The 19,661-nt window shown below is 37.7% G+C and overlaps 1 protein-coding gene and 1 pseudogene across 2 annotated transcripts; both read left to right on the top strand.

Moving 5' to 3' along the window:
* Positions 1–11,589: 11,589 nt before the first annotated feature.
* LOC138131706 (sialin-like) lies at positions 11,590–14,079 on the top strand. 2 transcript variants are annotated; one of them, XM_069048881.1, is made up of 3 exons: positions 11,590–11,756; positions 11,804–12,658; positions 12,716–14,079. In XM_069048881.1, exons 1-3 carry the CDS (start codon positions 11,750–11,752, stop codon positions 13,255–13,257), a joined length of 1,404 nt encoding a protein of 467 aa, XP_068904982.1. In that variant the 5' UTR covers positions 11,590–11,749; the 3' UTR covers positions 13,258–14,079. The 2 variants fall into 2 exon arrangements, with proteins under 2 accessions (XP_068904982.1, XP_068904983.1); XM_069048882.1 differs by having other exon boundaries at positions 11,804–12,814.
* On the top strand, positions 13,521–18,128 carry LOC138130455 (vesicular glutamate transporter 3-like; annotated as a pseudogene).
* Positions 18,129–19,661: the final 1,533 nt, after the last annotated feature.

Genomic DNA, 19,661 nt, shown 5'->3' on the forward strand with positions numbered 1-19,661 from the left:
ATTTAATCTAAAACAAAAAGCATTTCGTTTAATTTTTAATCTTTTATTTTTTTTCCTACTACGTATCTAGAAAGTTTCATCTACTGTCCTAGCAGCAGACTTGTAATCGAAAGTGAAACCTATCCTGCGTGTGGTTGCTAGCTACGAAAGTAAAATACTTACGCGACTAGGAGATTCCTTACGGAACGAGGAGGATTTTATTTTATTTTGTGACAATTTCGATTGAGCTACCCAAATCATCAAATAGAAAACAGCAACACATTTTATGATAATATGTAGTTTAATTAGTCCAATTGAATACAACAAAGGAAAATTAATCTACTTATTCACATTTATTGTGATTTATGAATTGTTGGAAAGTTAGGTTATATAGCTCACTCAACTTGACAGGCAACAATGAGCCTAACGTAATTCCGGCGGCTCTTTCAATTCCGTCACATTCCATATTTTGCATAAATACCAATAACCACAAACTATCAAACTAACATTATTACGGATTACACGCACTTACACAATTCACGCCGTTTGAAGACGAAAAATAAAATGTTTGTAAAAGCCGTTGCTATGATTTTTGCTTCCAAGATCCAAGGACGGTCGCGATACGGCACGATTTTTGCTATTCTTTTAACATTATAAAATGTTGGTGCTTCGTAGTAGGAAAAATGTAATACAATACACGATGCGTAAGTTTCTTCTGTAACCTCGGAGGTTTCACGGCCCTCGGCTGCAGCCTCGGGTCTTGAACTACCTCCTTGCCAAAAAAAGTTCACTTACGCATCTGGTAATGTAAATAACTATTAATGAGTAAGTATGAAATAGCATTAAACAAATCCAAAAAGTTTAATTGGTTCAAGTTTAAATCGTGCCCTGTTAATTTCAATTCAGTTAGGGTTAATTTCATAACATTTCCTGGTCCACTAGTTTCTCCTTTTGCAATATTAATAATATCATATTCTTTATTTACCACTAAATCCAATAATTCCATTATTTATAGAGCAAAAAATCTTTTCTCCTTTTTAAACTACACGGTATCTGTTTAGAAGAATATAATATATCATAAAAATCTTTGCCTTTATTTACGTTAATTATTACATTTATATTCAGTAATGACCACATAAAACAGAAGAATTCATTTGTAATTGTGTGCGATTCTTAATTAATATGTTTTAACTTTTTCTGATGGAGAAATTCCAAAATATCATTGTTTTGATAAAATTATCGTTTCGTTCAGCTCTAGAAAAAAAATATAAAAACTGTAGATATTTTATTTTGATTATTTACAACGCGCCAGTTTCCATTTCCAGAAGACCACATTGTGCATTCGATCCACAAAGAGAGTTAGATTTGTTAACTAATAATGCAGATAATATTTTTTCAGTTTCTAGTGAGGGTTTTGCTATTGGGATCCACAAAACTAATATCAGATATTTCATAATCATAGTTACCCACCGTTGACTTTAGCATGTAGTATATTTTTCACTCGATTTTTACGTAATTCAATGCAAATTTTTCCATTCAAAACTATGTTACAGTCTCGTAGAAATCGAAAAATTTTAGATAAAGGAATAAATTTTGTAACAGTTTTTCCATCTTTTGCTAACAACCACCTCTATGCTTTATTGAATTCAGAATTATTGGTAATTTTTGAAACGGTTTTTATATCAACGTCTAAATCTTTAAATTTTTCAGATTTATATTGAGATGAATCTGCTGTGTCTAGATGCTCAAGTATCAGACACATCACCTGAAAATTCAAGCAAATTTGAAATTAAAGTAGCAACACCTACATAATTTGTTTCTTCTATACCTCTTCATAGAATAACCTCACATAGTCAAAATCATTTATCCCATTTTTTGATATAGTTGCATAATTATTTGGATTGTTTTTAATTTTAAATTTAACAAAAATATAAGCACCTGATACATAAATGTTTCCATCCACTGATGTTAGTTTCAAGCGTAAAGTCTATTCAAAAAACATCTGGACTGTCAAAATCAAAATTGGAGTTGTTGTGTTGGTTAAATCACTAGTTATTATCTGGTCGGTATCTATGATTTTTTGATTTTTCAAACTAATCATCTGTTTAAATTGACATTGTCAAATAAATTACAAAATTATTTAAGTATATTTTGTAAAAAGGTCAAAATGGGAAATTCAAAACGAACTATGGTGGCGCGAAGAAGAGGGCCATAACAAATTATTAAATTATAAAGCCATACCTTCAACAAAAAAAACGTTTTTTTATTTTAAACCAACTGTGGAGAAACAGCATTTTGCATTGTGAAAATAAAAACCTAATTAAAGCTGATTGGTTAACTATGTGGGTATTAGAGATGTTCCACCTAATATATCCTTAGCGGAATCTGACTCAGACAGGTATGGGAAGCGATTTTCAATTTTGGTTATTGTTTAGTTTTTACCTGTTTTCAGTTTGTCTTGATTAAATTGCTCCAGTTCTTTTAGTTGCTTCATTTCGTTTCAAGTATTCAAAACATTTTTTATTCAATGATTAAAAAGGAAAAGATAACCTAAATATATTTTGTAACTAGATTTTGACGTGGGTACACTCTAGTGAAACATTTTTATACCCAAGTACGGTCAAAACAAGCATTTTATTTAAAATTTAATTTTGATAATCCAGGAGTTTTTTGAATTTACTATACAACGTGTAACAGAAATAAGTATATTAATTTTAACTGGTAATAGAACTCATCAAAAGAGACAACTTTCCTCTCTGCCATTTTGGCGAAAAACGTTGCGTAATGGCTTAAAAAATAGGAAAGATTTTCCTAAAACCGTTCATATCTCCAAAACTAAGCTACCTAAAAACCTGAAACAACCAGATTCTTACGAAGTGGATTTTTTGCTATACGGGTAGATTCCTTTGAATTTCGATTTCTGCGTTAAAACACGTTTTCTGGATGAAAATGGACGTTTTTTTCATATTAGCGCTGATCTCAATTAGCCATTGCAGTAGTTAGTAGCCTAGGGCTATTTTAGTGAAAAATCTCTCCAATTTTTTTTTGGAATTAAACATCGTTTTTCGGCAAAATGGTAGATAGAAAAGTTGTTCCTTTTGACGAGTTCTATCCAGTTAAAATTAATGTATCTATTTCAGAAACACCCTGTATACTGTTCAAGTTCTTTCACATTGATATTACTTTCTCTTATTTCATTGTACCTAAGTATAATTTTTTTTGCGCGATTGTACTTTATTTGGTTGTTTACCACGTCTGTTTCCAAGACGGTAAGCTATGTTTACCCGTTGCTAACGATAAACTCGACGGTAAGTAATTTTTGGTGTTTTAGAACGGTACCTAAGTAAATTTATTCAAAATTAATCAATTATTATAATAATTTTTATGTAGACAGAAGTTGAAGACAAGAAGTGTCTAGGAAGTGTCGAAAGTGTAATATGGTTTGATAAATCGACAAAAGTTCTCGATCGTAGGCGTTGTACGTCTTTTCGGTACTGGTGAGCTTCCTTGAGAAGAATGCTATTGGCTTTTGCTGTCCATCTTCGAACTGTTGCGTCTGTCGCGATGCTGAGAGGGTTGCTGTGGCTGGGGTATGTTAACCTGGTTGCTTGCATCAGGTCCTCTTTGCATTTCTCAAAAGCTGTTTTGTCTCTTCAGTTGGTTCGATAGGGACCTCTCGTCGTGTGCAGCCGTTCAGGAGGGGGTTTAAGGGTGCTTGGGTTTTTGCTGCTTGTGGGATCCACCTCCGATAGTAATTCACCATGCCCAAGAAACGTTGCAATTGTTTCGATGTCGTTGGGAACGTCAAGTTGCAGATGGCCTCGACCTTGTCTGGTAAGGGTTCTATTCCTTCTGGCGTGACCTTTACCCCCAAGAAGTTGATCTCTGATGCTCCGAAAGTGCATTATTACATTATTTATTACAACGTAATGGAGATGAAGTTTTTCTAGTACTTGTTGTAGATGACGGAAGTGTTTCTCTTCTGTGTGGGACGCTACTAAAATGTCGTCTAAGTAGACGTACACAAAATCCAATCCCTGAAACAGTTCAATCATAAATCTTTGGAACGTCTGGGCTGCGTTCCGGAGACCAAATAACCCAAATGGTGCAGTTACTGCTGTTTTTGGTTGGTCGGCTGGGTTAACCGGAATCTGGTAATGGGCTCTTACCAGATCGATGGTGGAGAAAATGGTTCTCCCTCGGAGGTGTTGGCTGAAGTCTTGTATGTGCGGGATCGGGTACCGATCAGGTACAGTTTGGGCGTTGAGCGTCCGGAAATCTCCACATGCTCTCCAAGTTTTGTCAGCTTTCTGTACCAAGTGGAGTGGGCTTGCCTACGGCGATGAGGAAGGTTTGATGATGCCCTGTCGTTGGAGGTTTTCAAATTCTTTTTTGGCGAGATGATATTTCTCCGGGGGCAACCTCCGTGGTCTGTGGTGTGCTGGGGGACCTTTTGTTTCAATGTAATGCAGGACTGTGTGATGCGGTTCGGTTGGCACGTTCGACGACCTGAGTACGTTGGGGGAACTGCCGTAGCAGTTTTTGGTACCTACGTGTCAGCTGCGTTTGTAAACACTGCCCGTATTATCTGTGGGTTCGTTTGTTTCAGGGGACACTGCACTGCTAGCCATGTTTCCGAGTCAATTAACCTTTTACCACTGATGTCCACTAATAATTTGAAATTGTCAAAAAAGTCTCTGCCCCGATGATGGCGTCTGTCACGTCCGCGATTAAAAACGTCCACGTGAATTCTCGTCTTAACCCGATATTCAGATGAAGCACTCTTTCACCTAACACTTTAATACCGGATCCGTTTGCCGTTTGCAAGTTAAACCGCGGAACGTAATGTTTTTGGTCTTTGAACTTCGCGGGCAAAATGCTGAAGTCCGCACCCGTATCCACCAAAAAGTGTATCTTTGACTGTTTGCCACTTACATAGAGGCGACGGGCTGTACATCGTGTGGCAGGAGCTGACTTTACTGATTATCCCTGCTCCGACGTGGCGTTTTTTGGATACGCGCAGGGGTCATTGCATTGCCGTGCTCGGTCTCCGAATTTGTAGTGATACGAACAGTATTTGCCCGTGTCCGTGTCGGGGGTTTCTCGGCTGCGACTTTGGCTGCGCCCTCTGCTTCGCTCCCGCTCGTGACGTTGGTTGCCTAGCTGCTTCAATTGTTGCTCCATCTTCTCCAACCTTCGTATGACCGCCCCTAGAGTGTCGCCCTCTGACGTTGATGTGGACTGGCCTTGCGGGGTGGACGATGTGTTGCGTGTGGTGGCTGCAATGGCGGCCGTTGGGGTGGCTTCCAGGATTTTGTCCGCCACCATAGCTACATGGTCGATCGATCTCCATTACCGCTACGAGGATGGGTTGTATGCTGCTGGGCATCTGTTGCAGGAACAACTCCCGCAAAACGGATTCGTTGACGTACTGCGTGTCCGTCACCAGGGTCCTCATGTCCCTGAGAAGTTGCGAGGGTTTCCGGGTGCCTAACTCCTGTCCTGAAAGGAGTTGCTTCAGTTTCTGGGTCTCCGTTAGCGTCGTCCGGCTCAGAATATCGGCCTTCAACTTGCTGTACAGGGCGTCTGCATCGGGTTTGAGTATGAGGTCGGCTACCTCCCTGTCGAGGTCGGGACCGAGCGCGGCGACCACGTGGTTGAACTTCGTCTCTTCCCTGGTGATCTTGGGTGTCGCCAGGTTGAATTTGGCCTCCACCATGGCGAACCAAAGCTCCGGTTTGTGTGTCCAGCACGGAGGTAGCATGAGCTACGAGGCTTCGACTTGGGGCTCATTCGCGTCGATTCCGTCAGGCATTTTGGCGTTGCTAGACTTCTCTCTAGTCGAGTCAATAAAGCCGAAAAATCGCCGAAACTTCTTAATCCTCAGAAACAGCTCCGATTTTGATGATTTTTTTTTTTTAAATGTGTGTATTTATGTATTATTTGAAATCAGAAACATTTTGTTTGGGGCACGTAAATATTTATATTGTTTAAACAATAATTTGCTATTTATGGAAAAAAATCCGTTTTCCACGATATTTATTTCAAAGGTTTTTTTTATATGGAAACTGAAGTATAAAGAGTAGTTGTTAAGTTAAAATTTCTAGTAAAAAAACAATTTTTACAACAAAAAAACCAAATTCAAATAACATTTCTTACCCATTCGTGTCTTTCTGTCATGGAACAGCTTAAACAATGACATAGTTGAATCAAACAGTGTAGTTGTTTTTAAAAATAAATTACAAAAATATCCTCGGGAAATTCATAGCCATAATTACAATTAAGTAAGTAGTGCTTATAGGCGGCCCGCGGCCCGGCCGCGATTCGAACGGAGCAAACAGTGAAATACATCTGTTGGAAATCCTACACTAAAGCTTGCTAAGTTAATTTCTGGGAATAAAACAGGCTAATGCCTCTATTCCTCCAATTAATAATAATTATTATTATTATTAAAAAAAAAGGCTATATTCTATCTCGTGATTCGGAAGTCACGTTAAGCCATTGGTCCCGGTCTATTGAGTTGGTCATCACGCCCCTCATATTTGTAAACCAGTCCTAGACTGTGTAACAACATTTTGGATATTATTATTATTATTATTATTACATCTTAACCCTCCACCACCCGGCGGCACGGCAATTTTGCCGGAGTACATACACTATTACACTATTAATAGTGCAGTGCTTATCAACATAATTACCGGCGTCTCGCCTCCACATTTTGACTTTTTTGTGTTTTATGTTCTGGGTCAATGTTAAGGAATTTCCTCACGATATGACATAAGTATTATAATATACCTTTTTGAATTTCAACCACCAATGTGTTCTCTAAGTCCAAAATTTTTACATTTTTAAAAAGAGATTGCGGTACTATTCCCGTTGCTGAAATTACATATTATTAATTGGAGGAATAATAATTATTATTATTTTTATTATTAATTGGAGGAATAGAGGCATTAGCCTGTTTTATTCCCACAAGGATTTCCAACAGATGTATTTCACTGTTTGCTCCGTTCGAGTCGCGGCCGGGCCGTCTGTAAGCACTACTTAATTGTAATTATGGCTATGAATTTCCAGAGGATATTTTTGTAATTTATTTTTAAAAACAACTACACTGTTTGATTCAACTATGTCATTGTTTAAGCTGTTCAGAAAGACACGAATGGGTAACAAATGTTCTCTGAATTTGGTTTTATGTTGCATTTTAATTATGTTTTTTGTTGTAAAAACTGTTTTTTTACTAGAAATTTTAACTTAACAACTACTCTTTATACGTCAATTTCCATATAAAAAAAATCTTTGAAATAAATATCGTGGAAAACGGAATTTTTTCCAAAAATAGCAAATTATTGTTTAAACAAAATAAATACACTTCTGGACAAAATTAAGGGACCACCAATAAAAATTACAATTACTTGATGAAAGTGTCATTGATCTTAATAAAATTCACACATGTAATAGTTAAGTGTATATTACATTATTTTTATAGCATGCCATGAAGAAATGAACAAAGGTAATGCACTTTTTTCCAAAATAACAAATGTCAACAAAAAATTGTACTTGTTAAAGATTCAATTTTGAGTTATTACTGTATTAAAGCGTTGATTTTATCATTATAAAAGTAGAAAATCAGTTTTCCGTCACACATTAAACCAAAAGTATGCCTAGACGGCATCTTAGAGTTGAGGAAGTATCTCAAATCATTATTCTTCTTCGCGAAGGATATTCGCAGAGAGAAGTTGCTCAAATTTTGAATACCAACAAATCTGTGGTACAAAGAGCTGCTGCAACACATAGAACCACTGGCAGTTTAAAAAGAATAAGAGGACAAGGGGCCAACAGGAAAACAACCGCCAGGGAAGATCACTACATTGAACTGCAAGCTTTAAGGAAGCGTTTTGTAACCTCTCGGGAGTTAAAAAATGACCTTTGTTTAGCTACTGGAAAAGAAATTTCAACAAAAACTGTAAGAAGGAGGCTGAAAGAAGTCAATCTGATTGCCAGAAAACCTGCAACTGGTCCAATTTTGACAGCCTTACATAAAATAAATCGTTTGTCTTTTTGTTTAAACCACCAGGAATGGAATGAAAGACAGTGGGATTCAGTTCTATTCACTGATGAGTCCAGATTTCACATTTCCAATAACGATCGTCGTGTTCTCGTTTTGCGCATACCTGGTGAAAGGTACGCACAGTGTAACATTCGTGGAGTTGATAAATTTGGTGGAGGATGTTTGATGGTATGGGGCGGAATAAGTTTCAATGGTCGTACACAATTAGTTATAGATGACGGCAGCAAGATATAGGGACGATATTATTGTACCTCATGTACTGCCATACGCTGAAAATTTTGGTCCGAACTTTATTTTTATGCACTATAACGCAAGACCACACATTGCTCATACTGTAACAACTGCTTTGAGAGATGCAAATATTGACTGTCTAGAATGGCCAGCGAAAAGCCCTGATCTAAATCCTATTGAGCACCTGTGGGATCACTTAAACCGACGAGTTAGAAGTGCTCATGCATCTCCAATAAATCTTGAAGAGCTGTCCAACTTGCTCATACAAGAGTGGCATCAGATACCACAACAGATCATTCAAAGCCTCATTAGCAGTATGCCAAGAAAGATACAAGAGTGCATAACAGCCAGAGGCGGAAACACAAGTTATTAGTTTACGTTAATAATTTTTTAGAGTTACATTAATTTCTTAATTAATTGTTTTTCGAATTTTTGTCTATTTTTAGTTTTTTAGCTAGATTAAGTTGAATTTGTATATTTTTTTGACATTCATACCAATTAAATAACGTAAAGTACACTTAACTATTACATGTGTGAATTTTATTAAGATCAATGAGACTTTCAGCAAGTAATTTTAATTTTTATTGGTGGTCCCTTAATTTTGTCCAGAAGTGTATTTACGTGCCCCAGACAAAATGTTTCTGATTTCAAATATAAGTACACACATTAAAAAAAAAAACATCAAAATCGGAGCTGTTTCTGAGGATTAAGAAGTAAAAACCTTCATTGTCTCGACTACTCGTTCGTTTCGCGGTCGATGTCTGCGTGATCACGTCGGGGTCACCAATATTGCGTTAACTGACGTGTAGGGGATACACAGAGGCGATTTAACTTACATACAATGTGTATTTTGCTGTTGAATATTACATTTGTTCACACCTTATGACTACGAGCACGAGCTGCTTCTTACTTCGACGATTGGAGGACGAGAGAGAGAGATTTTTCTCATTCGCCCTCATCTCTTGATCGTCACTGAGTGTGGGGGTAGGGATAGCGCCAGATTAAACCTATAGAACGCAAACTCCCATAGTTTTTTGTGTCCCGACGCCATCTACTGGCTTGTGGTAGGTGCAAAATAACACACAGCCAGCTGGATATCCTGGCTTTTTTATTTATTTTAATTTTCAAAATAATTTATTTATGAAATTGAAAGACTACATTTATTTTGAAGTTTTTATTTTCAATTTTTTTCAATACATTTCCATTGCATTTTTATAAATTTTGATTTGGTGTTTCTTTTCCTCAGTTGCGACAAACAGAGATTATGGCTTCCTCACCTTCAAAATTTTGCTCTTTATTTTGACATCGAATTTTGCATGTAACGTTTTCGGTACATTGCAGCCCGTAGTTGCAGCCCGAATTTTGGATTAACATTCTGGCTTTTTATAATTTTGATTATGCTCAACTTTTATTATTTTCTTTTTGAAACTTTCACAAGAATTTATATCTTTATTACTACATAAAACAGGATTTACTTATAGCGTCTTCAGTAGAAATATCGTAGATCAGTAGATCGGATGAAAATTCTATAAAAAATAGTTTTCAGTTAAAATATACTCGTAATTATCAATATTTTTTTACTATTACTGGAAGTAAGTCTGGACTGGAAAATGAGGGAAGTTGTATTGAGTCGAGGGTACGGCCACATTCAGCAATCTATTGTTCGTGCTGGTAAAATGAAGTCCACACACAGTTTAGCTACAGGGTGAGCAACAATAACTGATTCAGTTGGCAAAAAAAAATTTACATAAAATTTTCAAGACTGTGAATTGTACCTATTTCGGTTTGTTTTATTGACATTATTGACAGCTGGTATACATTTCAAATTTAAAACTCTTGGTTTTTGTAATCGTTTATTAATAAAATGGTTTTCTCGTTGGAACATGACATAAAAGTCACCAAAAATCACCAGAATTTATTGCCAACTCAATCAGTACTTGTTGCTCACACGGTATTATACCTACACTTTAATAGGCTACAAAGTTGATAACTGTTTTTTATCCATTCCATAAAATGCCCAGGATATTTAATTGGATTTGAAAATCTATGGCGAGTTCCACATGGTTTAAATACCTTTGCACTCTGCAAATTTTCGTAACAGTAGATTTATTATTTATGACTTAATATGTCAAAATATATATATTTTTTTAATTTTGGCATAAGTTTCCGCGATTTTTATTTTTATAAAACGGCAGCGTCCCCTGACGGTTTGTGGTGGGTGCGTTTCCAAAAAAAAAAAACGATAAAATGCATAGGAGTTTGCGTTCTATAGGTTTACTGTGTTGTCTATCGTCATTACCGTTCTTTATACTTAATATACGATTTCCATTTCCATTTATTTATTATAAAAACCTTTAAAGAAACGTTAGTAAGATTCGATCTTCGGTCCTCAGATGGCCTGCGGAGCAGCCAAATTTTTAATAATTTTCTTTGATTTTATATTTATTCGATTCTTTGGCTTTACCAACTCGTGAATCTTTGATAAAGTTTTCTTTTCTAATCCGTCGCCTCGTAAATATTCATCCAACGATTTTTCATCCATTTTGTTTAGAATAGGATTTATAATTTCCTCTTTATATGTATGTAGAAAACGGCGGTGATTTTACATACGTAGACGCTATATCTTTAAGACCTGAAGTTACACCTTGAATGGTATCATCTTTATTATTTTTCCAAAAAGGTTTTAGTATATTGCAATTTTTTTATAGCCTTTCCCTTTTCACCGTACTGGTCTATCAGGTACCTTGCGGTCGGCTTTTTTCCTCTTTTTTCTTTTTATGTACGGCGGGGCTCCAGGGTACTTTCCCCGGCGACCCACACCCACCCTCTCTTCTCCTTTTTTCTTTCTGGACAACACAACATGAAATACAGCACAAACATCCATCGGAGGCCCATCCGGCCTGGGATTTGAACCCTGCTGACCTCGCGGTGGTGTCGGGAGAGTGTCGCTCTTCCTTCCACCACCCTACCGTCAGTCCCTACTAGACATACACACAAATCCATGGCCCGGCGGAGGAAACTCCTTCGAAAAAATCCTCCCCCTTCGGTGGGATTCGAACCCACTAGCGCCGGGATCGCGACCTCGGACACTGTCTCCGACAGCCATGCGGCCACCGAGCTACCATATTGCAATATAAAAAGACTAATGCTGGTAGAGCAAATTTATTTATTGATTGAAAAATATTTTCGCCCGTGAATTAATTCAATTAAAATAAATTGTAGAAACATGAACATAAAATCCAACTACCAAAAATTTCCGCTTGAACATAAAACCGAACTACATAAAGTCAACGCTACCTGCGATGGGACAATCATTTATAATAACCCTGTATTTTGCAAGGAAAAAACAAGTTGATAGTGGTTATCTATGTAACTAGCGCATTCTTGCTGATGTATATTTTACAGTTGCTTACCTTTATCAAAACTCTTAACAAGTAGTTTCCAAATTTGCACTAGCAGAACGCACCAGATATGTTCGGTAAATAAAAACCAACGTTTATTCAAAATGCAAGAGACATTTTTCAGAATCCTTGACGTGTCAGCGAATACTGTCGTTTATGGTCTTCTTGAGCTTCATGATCCACCACATGTTGCGCATCAACATATCAATAGCTATAGTCGAGATGGTGGCAAAGAATAACACAACTTCCGCGACCACTGCCCCTCGCTACGACTGGGACGAAGCTCAGAAAAACAACATTCTGGGCTGCTTCTTCTGGGGCTACCTTTTAACTCAGATCCCAGGCGGACGACTGTCGGAATTGTTCGGACCAAAGAGAATTATCGGAGGCGGTCTCTTAACCGCTAGTCTTTTAACCATTCTAACACCTCTGGCTAGCTATTCTAACTACTACTGCCTGTTGGTCATCAGAGTCGTACTTGGTGTTGTGATGGGAATACACTGGCCCTCGACACCACCAATAGCGACCAGATGGATCCCCCCCACAGATACTTCAAGGTTTTTATCACACATGGCAGCAGCTTCTTTGGGAGTAGTAATAACTCTACCTATGTGCGGGTATTTGATAGACAGTTATGGTTGGCCGAGCGTCTTCTACGTCACGGGTACTATAGTATTGACGTGGACATTATGTTGGTTGTATTTAGTTTACGACACACCAGACCAACACCCTAGAATAACTGAGGACGAGAAACAAAAGTTACGAGAGATGATTCAGAGAGATCTAGATCTGCCGAGCAAAACTAGGACACCTTGGGCAAAAATTTTGACTTCCGGTCCCGTTTGGGCTTTCATTGTGGCGAATGCGTGTTCGTCATTTACATTTTTCGTTTGTTTCATGCAGTTACCAACTTACATGGATCAAATTCTTCATTTCAACATCAAGCAAAATGGGTTGTTGTCTAGTATACCACATTTAGGTGTGTAGATTCATAATTAGTCCTGTTAACTCAATAATATCAGTATTGTGTATATAGCAAGATATTTATCAGCCCTAACTTCCTCGTGCATTGCCGACAAACTCAAGAAAACTGGAAATCTTTCAACCACTTGTATCAGAAAATTTTTATGTTCAACGTTGTTCGGAGGGACAAGCGTGCTCTTCGTCATACAAGCTTTTTGGGGCCAAAGTAGTGTCGTTTCCGTTGTGATCTTTACAAGCTCCATGGGTCTACATGGTTTGGCTACTTCTGGTGTCTACGTAAATTCTCTCGATTTGGCATCATCATATTCTGGAACTATTTTCGGCATGAGTCAAGTTCTAGTTGCCATGACAGGTTACCTAGTAACTAAACTAGTTGCTCTGTTAACCATAGAAGATCAAAGTTTTCAACAATGGGTGTACATGTTTTGGATTTTGGTAGGAGTAAATCTGTTTGCTATGGTGTATTTTATCGTTTTTGGATCTGGAGAGGAACAGAATTGGAACAGCAGAAGTAGCAAAGTGGAAATGGAACAATTACGAAATGAGACGTCAAAAAATGAATTGACCAACAAGGCATTAAATTATGAGCAGTAATTAGTTTTTAAAATTGCATTTAAAAAATTGCAACGTTTTAAGTGAACATTCTACAACTTGCGGCACATTCTTGAAACATTTAAAAAAATATGTATTATACGTACAAGAACACCCATATAATTTCATGGCTGGGACTATTATAATATTTGTTATCTAAACTATTGTTATTCACTTTAATTGCATAGTGTGATGCAACGGCATAAATTAAAATGGAACACGTTTTATGTATACTAGTACTCTAAAACAGTTTGCTGTACTTCATAATGCCTAACAGGAACTCTTTTTCTGGTAAGTTGTTCCTTTTATACAATTGTAGGAAAGTTTTTCTTTTGGTTCATTAGTACGAGTACTATCATATGGGCCATAGAGTTTTGTTCCATTTCGCATAATGCAGTACAATTCACTGCCAAGAGAATTAATTAAAATTCCCTGTACCTAATAATAATAAATTTGATAGGACACCAAAAACTCTTGTGGTTATGACTACACCCAATAACTTTCACAAGAAATAAATGAAATATATTTCGTGCAAGAATTGTTCACAGAAAAAGCTATACTACAATGATATTAATTAAATAATTACTTTGTTCTGACCCATCACAAATACAGTGGCACAGTATTCAGGCCGAATTAAATTAATTTTAATTCAGAAGAAACCGAATAAAGTTGAACTTAAGGAATCGAGAGGGGCGTTCACCCACCCAAACACTAACCACTTTGAGTATGGATCTTTCACTTGGTTCTCGAAAAATGATTTCTAGAGTACTTTACGTGCAAGAGGATTCTGTCATGCATCGTCATCCTAGCCTTCATGATTCACCACATGCCGCGCTTGAACATATCCATAGCCATCGTGGAAATGACCGTCCACAACAACTCCAACAACTCTGTTCAAGGCCCTCGGTACCACTGGAACGAGGAAAAAAGAACGAAATCCTGGGCAGCTTCTTCTGGGGCTACTTCGTCATACAGATTCCCGAAGGACGCCTTTCAGAATCGTTTTAGGAACTGGTCTGTTCATCGCAGCGCTGATGATCATCTTGACACCAGCGACCTGCAAGTGGGGCTTCTATTGGGTGGTACTGGCGAGATTTGGCCTGGGAGTGTCGTTGGGGGTACAGTGGGCGTCGGTATCGCCATTGACCGCCAAATCTGTCTCTTCCACGGATACTTCCAAGTTTATGGCGCACATGATGGCAAGTTTTTTAGGTGCTGCTTTGGCCCTCCCGATGTGCGGACATTTGGTACCGCAGTTCGCCTGGCCAAGCGTCTTATACGTCACCGGTACTGTAACTTTTCGACTTCCTTGACCTTTCCTCGATGATTTTTTTCCCTCATTTGTTGTATTGTTGGTTGCCGCATTCCCTCGGATGTTATTTTTGCGGAAAAATACGAAACAAAAAATAATGAGAAAAGAAATATTTATGGATCCTACGTTGTGTTTTATTGTTCATTTTGTTTACTTAGGTTCTAACGAGAGGCCGTACCTTTGGAAGGTTTTTCCAAATAGAATTAAAACGATTGAGCACACTTCACTTAAATTTTATTTAACAAATAATCGAGTGTGGTGGTGTTTGGTCCCAACAAATTATAGAAATAAATAAATGAATTTAATAACAGAAGTTGGTGGAAATTTGACCCAATGAAATTTGACTCTCGGCCCACGAATTGAGATCTGACTCATGAATAAATGACTAAGCTGGGCAAATATATGAGTTTGTGGCGCGAACAGCATTATACGAGTTTGAGATGCGAACTATGTGAATCCGATTTAGATTTCAATTATTTCCCCAATTAAATTTAACCCGACGCGATGCCCTGGAATCTCATAGCTCACCCCGGTCTACTCCGGTGGTCGAAAATAAAAGGGAAAAAAGGTTCTAACAGGGCCAAAGGGTACCTCTCTTCACGTGTCAGCTGGCCTAGTTTGGTCACTGTCCCGTTTACGGGTGACATGGCGGTTTGTGCACTTATGCCGGACCACAGCTAATTGAGTGCGACGGACACTGGCGGTAGCTTCCCGATCTCGAGACTCCAAAACTTACATAATAAGTAAAAATGTTTTATAATGAATTTATACTAGTTCCCCTTGATGAAAGCACGGTTCCCCAATCGGTAAATGCAAGAAGATCACATACTTCGCGATAAAGAAATTAATACAAGATTCTAAAGAGTCACGTGGTCATCCGATACTCACGAAAATAATATAATCTTTACTTTAGAACGATAAAGAACTAAATGCTGGTTGACTAATTAAATCACGACTACAAATAATGTACCAGAATTAGAGAAATAATTTACCTTGTAAATGTTAAGCACGTGGTCACAAAATGGCTGCTGGAAGTACTGAACGTACCTCCGGCTACTTTGGAGATCAAACCCCGAGTGAATCGAAAAAGCCCTCTTTCCCGTTCCGCAATTGGTTTTATCATTTCTGGCGCACCCCACTTTCGCAAACCCTACTTGACCAAAATGACCAATCAGCTCGGTTCTACTTTACGCCGATCGCGACGCCTTTTCGATATCTCTAGAACTTTTGAAATTACAGTCTCCGTTTTCCACCATTAATTTAAATCACAGACAATTAAACTATAGTAAGACACTTCAATCCCATATAATAACGTTGGAATAGCTTCGACGGTGCTGCTCCGCACGCAGTTGGCCAAAACACTCCGTCGTATTTATTCGTAAAATTTCGATTATTACCGTTGTATGGACAATAGCATGGTTTTACCTTGCCTATGACTCACCAGAACAGCACCCGAGGATTAGCGACAAAGAAAGGGAAGCTTTGAAAGTCGAAGTAAATTACAACCAGGTCGAAAAAATAAAAAAACCGGTGTGGCCGGATTGCGGCCGTGGTCATACTTTACCTGTACATGGAGGGCCGTATTGCGGCGGAATTGTAGCTGTAAAGGTAGGGGCCGGATTGCGGCCGGTCGGCGAAATTACTATGCATCTTTTTATTTAATCCGAAAACGTCTATTACTTAGCATAAAAGCCCTGTTATAAATATCCAGCTTTTCAAAACTATGGTTGGTTTTATATCGGGTGTTTTTTAAATTTCACCTCACAGTAGGCGTTGAGTCGATAGTGGACGCACCACTCGTGTAAAACGTAAGATTTAAACAGCTAATCCGTGATCCGTAACCTGTAGAGTGCGTTCACAATCGACTCTTCAACGCCTACTATGAGGTGAAAAAAAAAACGATATTATTTAACCACACAAGTGGGGAAGTGAAGGTGGAAGTGATATTTAGTAAACGTGGTGAAGAGTTCTTTCTTTTAGAGGCTTTTAAATACATACTCCGAAAAAAGTACTACCAATCAAGATGTGAACTGATGTTGCAGATTGAAGAGCTGCAATGTCAAAATCTATGTAAACGCAAGTCGAAAAGTTTTATCACTTTTTCAGGTGCATTTTAAACGGAAGAGTCCATCGCCGCAATCCGGCCCTGCCCCTTTTTACCCGAATGCTATCGCTGTCGCAATCCGGCCATCACCTTTCCAGGTACATTTTAAACGGGAGATTTAAAAGGTGACCATCGCCGCAATCCGGCCCTGCCCAAAAAAACACCTTGGGTAAAAATGTTTACTTCTAGACCGGTTTGGGCATTGATAGTGGGCTACACTTTTTCGTCTTTTACTGTGTTCATTGCGCTATTGCAGATGCCCAGCTACATCAGTCAAGTGTTACACATGGACATCATGGTAAACGGGTGGCTTTCTGGTCTACTCCACGTAACTAGGTAGTACCCCTTTTTCCTTTGTAATTTTATTTTTCAATAGTAAGATACACGTTTGCGGTTATCTGGTCGTATTTGGCTGACAAAGCGATAAAAAGGGAGCGATTTTCAAGAACCACCATTAGAAAAGCGTGCAACACCATTGCATTTTTGGGATCAGCTTCGTTCTTCACGATTCAAGCAATCTGGGGCTACAGTTGGATCGTGTCAGTCATTGTTTTCACTGGTTCTTTGGTTGTGTTGAGTTTCACAACTCCCGGAATTTTAGCAAATTGCATCCACATTGCTCCTGTCTACTCTGGGACTCTCCTGGAAATAAACCACATACCTGCGTGTGTGTTGGGACACTTTTCTATGAAAATAGTAGGTCTCTTTACGAAACACGAGCAGAATTTTCAACAGTGGTCTTATATTTTTTGGATCGTTGTGGGAATGCATTTGTTTGCGTCGATATTTTTTTTATCGTTTTTGGATCTGGTGAAGTGCAGAGCCGGCTTCTGAAAATTGTGAAAGAGGCAGAAATGGACCAGATAAGAAATGAGGAAGGCCAGCCGTTAAAGTTAAAGTTAAATTATACTTAATATGATTAATACCTATGTAGAGCGTGATCAAGAATGAATTAATCTGTTGGTCACAATGAAAATTTGAATGATTTTGGTACCATTGTAATCTAAACGCATTTCCGGTTGTCAGCTTTGACAGGGAAGTTTGAAATTTACCATCAAAGGTTCATTTTTGTGATAGTTTATTTATTAAAATGGTTTTTGGCTTCCTCAACTCTAAATGACATGTTAGTTTATCATAAATAAAGTTCAGTTATTCTGAGACAAGATACCGCTACCATTAATCCGTTCAGTTATCGAAAATGAACATAATTCAATTGTTTTCATATATAATATACCAAGGGACAGATATAAGGTACCTGTTCCAAATAAGGCCCGCTCGAAAATAAGGCCCACTAATGATATTGACTTAGTTATAGAAATCTCCAAATATACGACAACATAAGGGCTTCGTTTAGCATGAGTGCATAAAATTCGTACAAATAACCGTACCAGATATGTTCAAATTTCGCGGTAAAATAACATTGCAAAGTTCACCCACCAGTGTTGTTAAAAAGCGGGAAAAGTAAATGTAAGATTTTAAGGTATTTACCACAAATTTCTGTTTGAAAATGGCATTGCAGTATTCCTTGAAAAGTTCTTTTTCATTGCATGCATTTATTTCAAATCTGCTTTTAGCTTCTTTTCGTATCATATCTTATACCCTTTAATGTGAGCTGGTTTTAATAAGGCCCGGCAAAGGAGTGGGCCTTATTAACACCATAGTGGGCTTTATTCTTGAATTATTATTTTGACAGAAAATCAAATAAAGGAAGTTGGTATCGTCCCTGATGTGACACCTGTGAAATGATAAGTATGCGTATGTGCAAGAATTGTTCCGTTTGGTACCACGAAACTTGTATAGGCCTAATAAAAGATAATGATTTGGATTATTTGTGTGGTTCATGCAAGTGAAAGTTGTTTTTATTTAAGTATTCTAGAAGAAAATGGTGTTTTATTAACTTTTATCGAAAATTTAATGGGTGGGCCTTATTAAGCACATCGTACGCAATAAGGCCCACAAGCAATATTTTTTTGAAAAAGGAATTACTTCTTTGTTATTATTTTTTTTATTTATATGTTTATGCTGTTATGTTAAGAAAAGAATAAACTTTCATTTACAACCCGCATCCAAATTTCTTACTTGTTTTTACTAACCGATATTTGAAAACAAAAATTAGGTGGGCCTTATTTGGATCAGGTACCTTATTGCCGGAAATTTTTTCGAGCAGTCCTGACATACGAGTGTTTGTAGCGAGAAAATTACGCGAGGGCGCTAGCCCGAGGGTAATTTTGAGCGACCAACACGAGTGTTGGACTGCAAGAAAAAATTTCTGGCGATATATATCTGTCCCGAGGCATATTCGGAAGAGAATCGACCGAAAAAACTTTTCCCTAGATAAATTATATCGGAAATTTTCCCTAGGGAAAATTTCCGCTTAATTAAATTGTGATTGGTTGCTATTCAAACAATTCGGAGTTGTGATTTGTCAATATAAATCATGTGACATTTGAGGGCGATTCTCTTCTGAAAAATTGTGAAATCTGATGGTGCCATCTTGTAGTATAAATCGTAAGCATGTCAGTTATCGTTATAATAGATAACTTTCTGGTATTTCATTAATCAAATGTCCGTGACAGGTTTTGCAAAATTATTGGTTACAACAAATTTCAAATTTGAGAAAACGAGTCGTCGACCAAAAAGATTAATATGTACTATCGCGGCCATCCAAAAGTGAACGGTTTTTTTTAATAGTTTGATTTTTACTTTAAATCATAGGCGTCCTAAAATGTCAAAGTTTGACACTAGCGTTAAAAAAATTATTGAAACTATTTTTTTAAAATGCCACATCTCACTCCGATTCAGACAGCTAGGGCTATTGCAAAGCTAGAAGAAAATTGGTCGTTGGCGGCTGTGGCGAGAGAATTACATTGCAGTAAGACTTGCATCTTCAATATAAAGAGGCGTTGGCAAGAAAACAGGCTTGAGAGGTCAATACGAATAGGTGTTGGAAAGGTTTCTTTACTAACGTTTACTTTCATTTTAATAATGTAT

This window comes from Tenebrio molitor, chromosome 5, assembly GCF_963966145.1.
Source record: "Tenebrio molitor chromosome 5, icTenMoli1.1, whole genome shotgun sequence".
NCBI classification, from domain to species: domain Eukaryota; kingdom Metazoa; phylum Arthropoda; class Insecta; order Coleoptera; family Tenebrionidae; genus Tenebrio; species Tenebrio molitor.